Genomic DNA, 13,587 nt, shown 5'->3' on the forward strand with positions numbered 1-13,587 from the left:
TTTAAAATAAATCAGAAAACATAGTAATAGTAGGGACAGAAAATATAATTGTGCTATGTTGATGCCAAATGGTAATTTCAATGAATTTCATGTTGATAACTGATACAATATGGTAGCTTACATAAGATTTGGCAACATGGCAATGGACATAGAGCCTGCAGCATCTGTGAATTTTGACCCACTTTAAAATCATACTTGTATGTGCCCCTGTTATTGCATAATGGTGCCTGATACGGAAAAGATTGCTGACTCTTGAGATAGTTTGGATTTAGGCTGAGGATATTTGATTTCAAATCTTTACTTGGCTTTAAGACTACCTAGGTTCCCATAACTATTCAGCTTACCATATAAGAAAAAATTGAATAAAAATATACTACTATGTGTAAAGAAGGCTAACGTGTAAATGTGAAATTTGTCTTGCAGTGTGTGTGCGCTAAGTGAAAAGTCATGATGATTGCTGGAACTGTAGTTGAGGTTTTTTTTTTAAAATCTTCATCTTCAGAAGCTTTCAGAATATTTTAGTTTTCTTTAAACCCTCTCTTTTATATTCTGGGCAAGTAGAGAAAGCATTACTTTGCATTTTGGGAGGATGGTTTAGATTCTTGCAACTTTCTACTGTTTGTCTCTTTTATTTTGAGCGGGAATAAATTTTATCAAAATCCATTCAGCATGCTGGGAGTTTTCATTCTGCTCTACAAATAGGTGTCCAGTATGAGGTTTGTATTAATCATTACATACTTTACGAAGTAATACTTAGTCCAATCAAATTTTTAAAAATTATATGAATACTATACTCCATTTAAATGTCAAATAACAGGTATGGTAAACAATCCGTGATAGTGGTAGAATCATGGTCTCCAATAACTTGAATAAATATTGCTTATTCTAATTCATAGGCTTCCTGAGGTGAGGATGTATCCTGAAATAACCTGGGATACTGCAGTTCTTCAGCACAAAACACTTTAAAGTGATTCACAGGACCTTTAGTAAGATGGTGAGAGAGTTTTCCGTAGCTTTTGTTTGATGAATGGAGGCCATAGAGCATTCTGAAGAGATTTTGGATGTTACTGTCTATATTTTGGCTACAGCAAACTTCATCTGACAGTCTTTAGTGTTGAACACCCTAGACTCCATATTTAAAGCTTTTATCCTAAAGATACAGAGGGAAAAACACCAGACTCCATATTTAAAGTTTTTATCCTAAAGATACAGCGTGGAACAATTTTTCTAGCCTTAATTGTTCTGAGTTTATAATTAAGTGATTTATGCAGCACTTGAATTTGAATTACAGCGTGACTTGACAGAGAGCTACTAATTATATAAAACAGGGTTATAACCTGCATTTGTTTGGCTGTCCTCCATGTAGGGGGCATCAACTGATTGCTGTACTGAAAATAATACTCTCTAGAGATTTTTTTTTAATCTCAACTTTTTTTTCCTGCCTGTTCTATTCAACTGCCTATTTTAACCTAATTATTTCTATTGTATATGCTGTTCCAATTTAGTTCCTAAATAAGCAGCTGCTACTGATAATCAACAATGGTGTTAGCTTTCTCACTGGGACACCAGAAAAGCAAACAATTCTAATATTTCAATGTTTTGGCTTTCTGTAATACATGAGCTGATGCTGGGTAGAGAAATTCTTCTGACATCCCATGAATATAGACAAGCAAATCAACACAAGAAGTTGCAATAAAAACAGAAAACCCAAATTATACTGAAATTTCCCAGACTGTGTTCTAATATAGAAAAGTCAAAGTCAAATGGGACTGCATTTTCTAGCTAGCGGATCACAGAGACCATATCCATGATTGGTTACCTAAAAAATAATGAATACCAGTTTTCTAATGTCTAGCTTTTGTTACCTCTGTTCGCTGAAAGTATTTTTGGATTAAATCTATATATGTTAAGTTATGGAAATCTGGAATTAGTGTGTCTGAGCTAAAGGTTTTAAAAGACTCATTGTCCAAATTCTCTTCTCAATGTTTGCCTACTTTTCTTCCTGAATGCAAGAAATCTTTTTCAATCTGCAAGTTTAGCTTTTGAAATGGCAGGTGGTTGCTGGGTGCTTGAAATGCTGAGCTGCGTGAGCTGGGTGAGCTGAGCTGGGTGAGCTGGTATCCACATCCAATCTTTGATATGGTTAGCTGTGATTATTATAAGAATGCACCAAGAATATATAAAATTAAAAAAAAGAGGTAAATATGTCACATCATATATTAGAAGTCCACTGGCAATTCAACATTTTAATCCTGTTCAGGTGTATTGGAATTCCTGGTTCTGAACTGTTGGAGGTTGGTAAGGCTGAAAACTTTGCTGGAGGTTTCAAAGAGTGTGTTAGACTCAAGGATTAAATTGACATTCCTACAGCCTAAAGGGATAATGTGATAACTTGCTAGATATTACTAGCTAAGAAAAAGAGCATACTGCTTCATGCTTTAGTTCAATGGACAAAAATAGTACAATGACTTATCTTTTTAAATATGCTTAAACCTGAAGATGCTAATCACCACATTGCTTCTAAGATTTGGTTGGCCCAAGCCAGACCTGATATGTATGTGTGTGTGGGTGTGTGTGGGTGAAAGAGAGAGAGTTTAGGAAACACTTTGGCCTAATAAATGCATGCTAAGTCAGGATTTTTAGCTATTTTGTTGAACAAGGTATGCTGGTCTAATTTGTATATAGAATATGAAGAATCAGTTTACACATCAAGCTGAACCCAAAACAATCAAATCACATTATTGTTTAGATATTAACCAGGCCATCGTGTAATTTTTCTTATGAATCTTATAAGGTGCAGTGCATATTGCAGTTTAGTTTCATGAATGATTTTTATGTGGACATTTAGTTAATGCATAAAGCAACAGAGCTAGTAAAGGGATTTTTAAAAAAATTTTTAAAAAATATTTCTTAGTGTTGACTTACTAATCCTTTTTGTCAATGGGAAATAGAATTGAATGCAACTACTTTGGCTTTACAAATATGTTTTATGTTGGGAATAAAAATATTTCTTATTCTGCTTTTCAAGTAATACAAAACAGGTACCAAAATCATTTCAAGGAATAGCAAATATTACAAATGCAAATATACAGTACAAATATAAAACTCAGTTCAGCAATAACACAGTAAAATGATGTAACAATATTATGAAAACCATATTATAGAAAAGGAGTCATGATAATTAAAAATATGAGAATAGTGCTATTAGAAAAGCAGAAAAGGAGTAAGAAGATAAATTGGCTACTTCCAAAGGGTCTTTTTTTGTTTTAAGCTTCGCATGAGCAGCATCTGGCTGACCTTACTTGGGCTGAGAAGCTGAACTATTCAAGCTTAGTTAATAATTGATTGGGCAACTATCAAAGCATCATCATTAAGAGTTGGGTGGTATATAACCAGAACATTTTTACTTCTTTTTAATTTGTTCTTTTCTTAAAAATTTAGTTTGGTTTAGCCTTGGAACAAGGGCTTCCTTGGAGAAGATTCGGTAGTACCAATGTTCCTACTAGAAAAAATAAGATCATAATGCCTCTGCCATTACACGTTGCCATATGTAAATGTGATCTTACAGAGTTGCACTTCAGATGCTTGATAGAGTGATTACTGTATTATGTGCAGAAGGAAATTATACCATGTTGATTAGAGTTTAAAGTAGTAACTAGCATTTGGAATAATTGAGTAGGCAGCTATTGTAGAATAAAACAATATTGGAGTAAAATGCTCTATAAACCAGTCTCTGCCAAATTCCTGATGGCAGTGCTTTCTATAAGGATGATTCAGTCCTCCCCTCCCTTGTTAGTTTCACATTTCCAGTTGTCGGCTGCAAAAATAGCTTGTTGCTGCTTTGCTGTCTTTTGGAGTATAGACTTTAATGGGGTTTGGGCACCCCAGTAAGTTGCTTGTTAATACTGTATGTTTTTCTAGGAAACCTATTACAGAAAAAAAAAAAAAAAAAGGTGGCTGTTTGCTTATTGGGGATGGGAAATTCAATATATGCTTTCACTGTGAGTGGGAGAATTTTGGTCCCCGAATTGCCATTTTCCAAACTCTGATTGTTATTAACTGTAGATTTCTGCACAAGTTAAAATGTCCAAAAGTTCATTAAGGGACGTCCTATGGGAACATATTGCAATAATCTAGAGATTTCAGAAATCTGGATTTTAGGCAATCATTGCATTTTAAACATTTGATGAGCAAACTAGGATAACATACTTAATACAATTCGGCATAAATAATAACTATTTTGGAACTCATTGATCTACAAAATCATGTAAAACACAACAAAACAAATTAAAACAAAACAACCTATGGTTGCTACATGAATTAGTATGCAATTTTGGGGAGCTTAATGAGAAGATGAACAGTTGGAGAACTGGTTCCCGTCTCCATTATTAACAACTAGCATCTTTTTCATCCCTTCTTCCAATTCTGTGCAGAAGATACAATACAATTACATTTTGAAAAGTAAGTTAAATGCAGATTAGGCCTACATTTGGAATGGAAAATAATTACCATTCTTAATTGCTCATGAGTTTTTTTTAACAATTCAGAAAGTACATTTACAGTAAAGAGTTTTAACTTTCTTCAGTTAATTTGTTTTCAAAATGTAATATGTCTAGTTGCTCTGATTTTTTGATACGATATGATAGAGGATATTTAGTTTTCCAATAGAAAAACAAAGAATTTTTTTAAATTTCAAAACCCACAATTCCTGCAAATTCATCCAGTTATATTCTGGCTGTCCATTGCTGACAAAGCATTTTGTGATACACTCTTCCATACATTATGATTAGCTTGAGAATTGTAATAATCAAGAGAGTAACTATAATTTTTCTTTTCCATATGCAGTTTAACTTCATTTGTGGTTTTTTTAAACACCAAAAGTCTTGAATGCAGTTACATATCTGTAATAGAGGAAGAAACAGATGAGACAGTACAATATCACCTTGATATAAGGAATGATTTGGAGTGAAAATGTTGCAATCCTGATGCTCTTTACATTTATTATCCGTTTAATCTGCTGCAGTCATAGTGCTCTTTAGAAATATTGCCTGTTAACACATGTGAATTTTGGGAGTGGAAAATGTAACATTGCAAGACTATTTTCTTCTTTATTAATTGACAGTGAGTTTTTGATAATCAAAATATATGAGGTTATATTAATAAATAATATACTATAAACAATAATTAAAAACAAGGTAGCATAAAAAGTAATGCAATATAACGATTAAGATACTTGATGGAATCCAGGCTCATGTTCCCACTCAATTATATAGAGCTTGCTGGATAAATTTGGGAAAGCCTGTCTTGCATATAACGTTCTGATATCCCAAATCTCCCTCCCTCCCTGCCCCCCCTTATATATTTAACTCTCTGTTTATATTTATCCATCCATCTATATTTATCCATCCATCTATATCTATCCATGTCTGTCTGTCTGTCTGTCTGTCTGTCTGTCTATCTATCTATCTATCTATCTATCTATCTATCCTATCTATCTATCCTATCTATCTTAGAAAGTGATATGCAAGAGAGGCTTTTCCAAATTTATCCAGCAAGGTCTATAATGAGTGGGAACAGAGTCTGATCCCATCAAGTATCTTAATCATTATATTGCATTACTTTTCACACTACCTTGTTTTTTAATTATTGTTTATAGTATATTATTTATTAATACAAAAACACATTGTCAATGTGTTTCATGGTTGCCTCACGAAAATAATGTTTTTTAAACTTGACAATCTGTAGTACTCTGTGTGAATCCAGCTGTGTAGTATCTGTCAAATCTTGAGCTAAGTGTTATTTAAAGTATCAATCTCTGGTTAATTCTGCAATATTATACATATTATTAAGATAGTTATGGCTCTTGCATTGTTGCTGGCCTTCTTGTTTCCACTAAGTTACTGAGTTGCTGGCTTTCAGTTTTCAAAATCCTGCATGGTAAAAGCCAGTACCTTGTCCACTATTTTTAATTTTGTGCCACGTCTCACAGCATGGTTGCTTCTGCTCCTTTGTGCATGAGGACAGATGAAGAATTTTTAAAGAGGGCAGTTGTTTAAGCCAGCCAGGCTTATTGCAAGCTGTGCTTGATCCTGAGGTGAGTTTGCCACCTTCTTTAATGCTCCTGCCGATTGCTACCCATTTGTCCCGTTATAATCTGCATTAACTCTTTTGTGTTTCCCCATCCCCTTTTGTGTGCATTTTCTCTTCTTTCTAGATAAATGGCTCATTTAAATTGGGAGCTGCTACTAAACTATTTTCTGGCTGGCAGATGCAGTGCCTAGCAGCTGCCATCAAAGACGAACCAAACATGAGTGGAGGAGGGGAACAGGTTGACATTTTGCCGGCTAACTATGTGGTAAAGGACCGTTGGAAAGTGGTGAGTGTCTTCCTGTATCTCTAGCCTGCCAATCCTATCTAAGGATTTGCGATGTGCTCTGAATTAGCTGCTACCCTGGTAGAGACAATGTCTTCAATACAAGGTGAGCAAATCTCAAAGACCGAGAGCTGCATATACACTGAAATTGTCTTTGCAGCCCACAGAATTTCCACCTCACCAAAATCCATTAGCATGGATTGCCACTGTTTTGAAGCAGGAAACTCATGAAAGCTATAGTATATTAGAGGATTACTAAAATTTATATAAACAATCAAAAACTTGCAAAACTTGGGTGGGGGGGAAGGAGGCAGGGCTGAAAATCCAACCCCTATTCAATGTAATGTGCCCTGCTCAATTTGAATAATCATTTTGTTCACCAGGGTTATTGTTCTACCAAACAATGTTATATGATTTTTTCCCCTACTCCTGCACAATATGCATGTAGATGATGTGGGTATCTGGTTTCACTGATGTTTTTAATGGAGACCTTATGAGAACAAAGTGTAGGCTGGTGTTCTTACTATATAATGTGTTCTGGATGAAGTCCTCACCAAAAGGACTTCATGCAGTATTTGCTTTAGTAGGTGCAAATAGATAAGTTTTGTTAACCTTTCTACCCTAGAACTGGAGTATGCAGCAAGGACTGGGAGGTCATCTGGTATGCAGTCACTTTTTCCCTGCTATCTTGTGACAGATTTCAAGTTGCTGTTTTATACTTATTCGGCTAAGCTCTTTGTTGTATGGTTACATGTTTTCTATTTTGCCTGATTATTCTCTCACACCTGAATAGTATGTACTCAGACAGGCTAAGGCTGAGCAGGCAGTAGTTTAGGGTACAAAAGCCAATGCCATTCCTCTTTCTGAAACATTCTAAAAAGGTTAATCTTCACATCATCATGGGTTGGTGCCGTTAGTCAATGTGGCCTAGGGATACTTGAGCCTTAATGTAGCATTAAATACACCATATCAATCAGAATAGAGGTGGAAGGGACCTTGGAGGTCTTCTAGTCCAACCTCAGCTCAAGCAGGAAACCCTATGCCATTTCAGACAAGTGACTTAGAATAGAATAGAATTTTTTATTGGCCAAGTGTGATTGGACACACAAGGAATTTGTCTTGCTGCAAATGCTCTCAGTGTACATAAAAGAAAAGATACATTCGTCAAGAATCAAAAATCATAAAGTACAATACTTAATAATAGGCATAGGGTTCAATAAGCAGTCAAATCAGACCAGGAAACTGTCAATATAAATTGTAAGGATACAAGCGACAAAGTTACAGTCATACAGTCACAAGTGGGAGGGGATGTGTGATAAGGAAATGAGAAGATTAATAGTAATAGTAGTGCAGATTTGTAAATAGTTGGACAGTGTTGAGGGAATTATTTGTTTAGCAGAGTGATGGCATTCGGGGACAAACTGTCCTTGTGTCTAGTTGTTCTGGTGTGCAGTGCTCTATAGCATCGTTTTGAGGAAAGGAGTTGAAACAGTTTATGTCCGGGATGTGAGGGGTCTGTAAATACTTTCACAGCCCTCTTTTTGACTCGTGCAGTGTACAGATCCTCAATGGAAGGGAGGTTGGTAGTAATTGGTTTTTTTTTGCAGTCCTAATTATTCTCTGTGTCTGTCTTGTTGGGTTGCAGAATCAAACCAGACAGTTATAGAGGTGCAGATGACAGACTCAATAATTCCTCTGTAGAACTGTATCAGCAGCTCCTTGGGCAGTTTAAAGCTTTCTGAGTTGGCGCAGAAAGAACATTTTTGTTGTCCTTTTTTGGTGACATTTTTGATGTTAGGTGTCCATTTTAGGTCTTGTGATATGATAGAACCTAAAAATTTGAAGGTCTCTACTGTTGATACTGTGTTGTCTAGCATTGTAAAGGTGGTAGTATGGGAGAGTTTCTCCTAAAGTCTACCACCATTTCTACGGTTTTGAGTTGAACGCACTCAAAACTGTAGAAATAGTGGTAGACTTTAGGAGAAACCCTCCCATACTATCAGTTCCAGATTGTCCCGGTTACACCACGAGGCAAACTATACAACCTCCTGTCTGTATGCAGATTCGACGTCTCGAATGAGACCAATCGCTGTTGTATCATCTGAAAACTCCAGTATTTTAACAGATGGATCGTTTGAGATGCAGTCATTGTTATATAAGGAGAAGTGGAGCAAGCACACAGCCTTGGGGGGATCCTGTGCTAATTATACAGGTATCAGATGTGATTCTTCCAGTCTGTTCTTAAAAACCTCCAGTGATAAAACACCCACCACTTCTGATGGCAAGCTGTTCCGCTGGTTAATTACTCTCACTGTTAGGAAGTTTCTCCTTAATTCTAGGTTGCTTCTCTCCTTGATTAGTTTCCATCCATTGTTTCTTGTTCTGCCCTCTAGTGCTTTGAAAAAATAAGTTGACCTCTTCCTCATTGTGGCAGCCTCTGAAATACTGGAATACTGCTATCATGTCTCCCCAGTCCTTCTTTTCACTAAGTTAGCTTAACCCAAATCCTGCAACTGTTCTTCATGTGTTTTTGTCTCCTTAATCATCTTAGTTGCTCTTCTTTGCACTTTTTCCAAAGTCTCAACATCTTTTTTGTAATGTGGTGACCAAAACTGCATACAGTATTCCAGGTGCTTGACAGAACCAGTGCAGTGTAGTAGTTAAGGCATCAGAAACCAGGAGATGGGGGGGGGGGGGGGGGGGGGGGGGGGGGTTGGGTTTTTGGTGGGTTGGGGGGGGTTTTTTTTTTTTTTTGTTTGTTTTTTTTTTTTTTTTTTTTTGGGGTTTGTTTTTTTTTTGTGGTTTTTTGTTGGGGGGGGGGGGGGGGGGGGGGGGGGGGGTGGGTGGGGGGGCGGGGCGGGGGGGGGGGGGGGGGTGGGGGGGGGGGGGGGGGTGAGAGGGGTGAATTCTAGTTCTGCCTTTAGCTAGCCAGCTAGGTAATCTTAATCTAGTTGTTTTCTCTCATCTCTAGGGAAGAGTTAGTGACACACCACTTCTGAAAAACCTTGCCAAGAAAACTGCAGGCACTTGTCCAGGTAGTCTCCGAGACTCAGACACTGTTGAATGGAAGAAAAAAGTATACAAAATAGTGTCACCATTGAAAAATGGGAAACGTGGGCATGTGCAGAAATTACTTTCAGGTTACTGTTCCATTATCTGGGCATTCTTTGTATTTTTTATCATTATCTCTTTACAGCTGCTTGTAAATTATCAGGCTGTAGCTTTGTACAGTAAAACATAGCCGCAGCCTGATAATTACACTACGTCGAATTACTTTAAACATTGTTTTACCTATTTTTACCAACAACAAAATGTTGCACCATTGAATGCTTCTTGTCAAGACTCTATTTCAGCATATTCCATCATTTTCTCTCCAACCACTAAGCTGTCGCTATAACTTTAATGTTTTAAAGCTGTTGCCACAGCTTAGTTCTGTACATTATTCCTAATCTGTTTCTATAAAGTGTAATAATATGTTTCTGTATAACAACTAGTACAATAAGTCTGTGCTCTCTCTGCTAATGCCATTTAAATATAATGTCTCAATTTTAGGATGCAGATATCTGAGTCATTTTCCCAAGTCATCTGTAGCAATGTAATTGTATCTACATTTGCTTTGCTTTCTTTCCCTGCTATTTGTGTAGCTTCAGAATACTGAAGAGGTCAATTGCTAATGTGGTTTTCATGCTTGCTATGAAGGACTTGGCAGGGAGTCAGCAAGACCAGCTTTTGTTGTATTCATTTATCCAATGTCACATTGAATTAAGCATAGTATTTTTGCAGGAGAGGACTGAAGTGCTAAATATAGCATATCTGGTATTACAAATGATATGCTTAGATGACAGTAGTTTCCTACAATAATTTAATGAAGATGCAGTTTCTTACCAATCTCTGTTATGTATGCACATTTTAATCTTCCTTTCTTTCCTCTTTGTCCTTCTTTGGCATTGCTTGTCTTAGTAGTCTTGCCACTAAAAACTCTTTCCACAGTGTTCAGTTTAAGTGCTATATGTCTATGTGAATATTAAGAAATCCTCATCCCCTTTCTGAGGGATATATACACTGCTCAAAAAAATAAAGGGAACACTTAAACAACACAATGTAACTCCAAGTCAATCACACTTCTGTGAAATCAAACTGTCCACTTAGGTAGCAACACTGATTGACAATCAATTTCACATGCTGTTGTGCAAATGGAATAGACAACAGGTGGAAAGCATAGGCAGTTAGCAAGACATCCCCAATAAAGGAGTGGTTCTGCAGGTGGTGACCACAGACCACTTCTCAGTTCCTATGCTTTCTGGCTGATGGTTGGGTCACTTTTGAATGCTGGTGGTGCTTTCACTCTAGTGGTAGCATGAGACGGAGTCTACAACCCACACAAGTGGCTCTGGTAGTGCAACTCATCCAGGATGGCACATCAATGTGAGCTGTGGCAAGATGGTTTGCTGTGTCTGTCAGCATAGTTTCCAGAGCATGGAGGCGCTACCAGGAGACAGGCCAGTACATCAGGAGATGTGGAGGAGGCCGTAGGAGGGCAACAACCCAGCATCAGGACCGCTACCTCCACCTTTGTGCAAGGAGGGACAGGAGGAGAACTGCCAGAGCCCTGCAAAATGACCTCCAGCAGGCCACAAATGTGCATGTGGCTGCTCAAACGGTCAGAAACAGACTCCATGAGGGTGGTATGAGGGCCCGATGTCCACAGGTGGGGGTTGTGCTTACAGCCCAACACCATGCAGGACATTTGGCATTTGCCAGAGAACACCAAGATTGGCAAATTCGCCACTGGCGCCCTGTGCTCTTCACAGATAAAAGCAGGTTCACACTAAGGACATGTGACAGACGTGACAGGGTCTGGAGATGCCATGGAGAACATTCTGCTGCCTGCAACACCCTCCTCATTTTGACTTGTTTTAAGGACATTACATCAAAGTTGGATCAGCCTGTAGTGTTTTTTTCCACTTTAATTTTGAGTTTAACTCCAAATCCAGCCCTCTATGGGTTGCTAAATTTGATTTCTATTGATAATTTTTGTGTGATTTTGTTGTCAGCACATTCAATTATGTAATGAACAAAGTATTTAATAAGAATATTTCATTCATTCAGATCTAGGATGTCTTATTTTTGTGTTCCCTTTATTTTTTTGAGCAGTGTGTGTGTGTGTGTGTGTGTGTGTGTGTGTGTGTTCATAGATTCATAGATTTTCAAGGGTACAGGTATGTAGGTCTAGGTGTGTTCCTATGTAGGTCTAGGTGTGTTTGTTATGAAGATTAAGAGTATCTTGGCGACATTTCGGCGAGGTCCCACTCGCCATCCTCAGGCTGGTGCTTTCAGCTTTGTGCCAGTGCAAGCAGTATGTGATCGGAGCTGCCATCTCTCTATAAATACTGGTAGTGGGGGCTGGTGTGCTGGGCTGGTTGGCTGCGCTGCTGCCTCTGGGTTGGTGGAGTTGATGTTGGTATAATGGGCTGTGTGATGGCCTTGTGAGTTTTGTTGTGAAGATATCCTGCATCTTGTGCTGTAATCTCCTGGGTCGTTTGTTTTGTAGTGATCTTTTTCCCAAGCCTCTCGTGTTTTAATGGCTTGGGTAATGGGTTGTGTGATGGGCTTGTGAGTTCTTTTGTTGTTACTACACAGGAGGCTAATGGAAAAGAGATCAAAACACAAACGACCCAGGAGATTACAACGCAGGACCCAGGATACCACAACAAAAGAACTCACAAGCCCATCACACAACCCATTACCCAAGCCGTTAAAACACGAGAGGCTAATGGAAAAAAGATCACTACAAAACAAACGACCCAGGAGATTACAGCACAAGATCCAGGATATCTCCAGAACAAAACTCACAAGGCCATCACACAGCCCATTATACCAACATCAACTCCATCAACCAATCAAGCAGCAGCGCAGCCAACCAGCCCAGCACACCAGCCCCCACCACCAGTATTTATAGAGAGACGGCAGCTCCGATCACACACTGCTTGCACTGGCACGAAGCCAAAAGCACCAGCCTGAGGATGGCGAGTGGGACCTCGCCGAAACGTCGCCAAGATACTCTTAATCTTACACAGGAAAAGACCCGAACACACCTAGACCTACATATACATATACATATACATATACATTCTGAATACTCTATTGATATTTGTTATGAAGTTAGGATTTTCCTTTTTAAGGAGATGACAATATTTGAAAAAGCTATAATTTTTAATTCCACTATCTCCACATTTCTCAACAACCAAGGGGAAAATCCTTGTTTAGCTTAAGAAGCATGCAAAGAATGTCACAAAGATTATCTTTGGGTATATTGCCATTATTTAAATTTTCTGTGTAACTTTTCTGCAATAGCAATCCACAAGTTTTTTGGGAAACTTGAAACTGGAATTCCATAATACTATCATATATTCACTATTGTCATCCATTGCAAACACGCAGGGAATACTTGCATTGGATGTGGTAATCTGTAAAGATTTCTTTCTCTCCTCCCTTCCCAAGATTTGATCATCTTGACAATCTCAGAAATTTAGACATAAATACATTCACTGCTAAGATCACCAGGTATCTTCAGGGATGTATAAGAACTTTAAATCTAGGAAACTCAAGTTCATTCTTACTCCTGAAGTTCTGTGGCATCCCTCCTGCTAAGTCTTATATCAGGTCTAGAAACCATTTTTTCTTCCAACATTTATGGTCCCTTAGCAGCTTTCTGACTAGTAATATTGTATTTTTTTTCCTTTTGTTCAATCTTTTCTGATTCTTGTAGACTACCTGGATGAGTTCCTGCAGTTTTCTTGGCAAGGTTTTTTCAGAAGTGGGTTGCCATTGCCTTATTCCTCAGGTGGAGAGAAAATGATTGGTCCAAAGTTACCTAGCTAGCTTAGATTTGTCTGTTACTATTTAGGGGCTGTTGCATGTAATTTCCTTCAATAATCATTTAAGTGAGGTGGATGGTATAGAATATTGGTAAAGTAAAATAGTTTCTTCTCACCCTTTAGTTTACTAACATATTTCCTATTTCTTCAAAGCAATCCTATGAACTACACAAGTATTTGGCATGATGGAACTGCAGAGACCAGCAGGGACAGAATCTTCTCATTTGTTGTCAGAAACAATTTCAGCATGTTGCTTGATTTTCATAGCTGGAATTCTGGAGACATGACTCCAAGTACAAAATTATAATGATAGGCTGTGGCTCATATTTTTTCCCT

At 37.9% G+C, this 13,587-nt stretch overlaps 1 protein-coding gene across 2 annotated transcripts in view; it reads left to right on the forward strand.

Annotated features, from left to right (window-relative positions):
• Nucleotides 1-13,587, forward strand: part of TTBK1 (tau tubulin kinase 1) — a 112,183-nt gene that overhangs the window by 12,647 nt on the left and 85,949 nt on the right. Inside the window, exon 3 of one of the 2 annotated variants that reach the window (XM_087962600.1) lies at nt 6,215-6,376. The exons of the other annotated variant lie outside the window; for it this stretch is intronic. Coding sequence (XP_087818726.1) covers nt 6,269-6,376 — 108 coding nt within the window. The 5' untranslated portion in view covers nt 6,215-6,268. The remainder of the gene's footprint in view (nt 1-6,214; nt 6,377-13,587) is intronic. 2 annotated transcript variants of the gene reach the window in all.

This window comes from Notechis scutatus, chromosome 1, assembly GCF_049901735.1.
Source record: "Notechis scutatus isolate UNSWTSFEM ecotype Mainland chromosome 1, rNotScu1.2, whole genome shotgun sequence".
Taxonomy (NCBI): Eukaryota; Metazoa; Chordata; class Lepidosauria; order Squamata; family Elapidae; genus Notechis; species Notechis scutatus.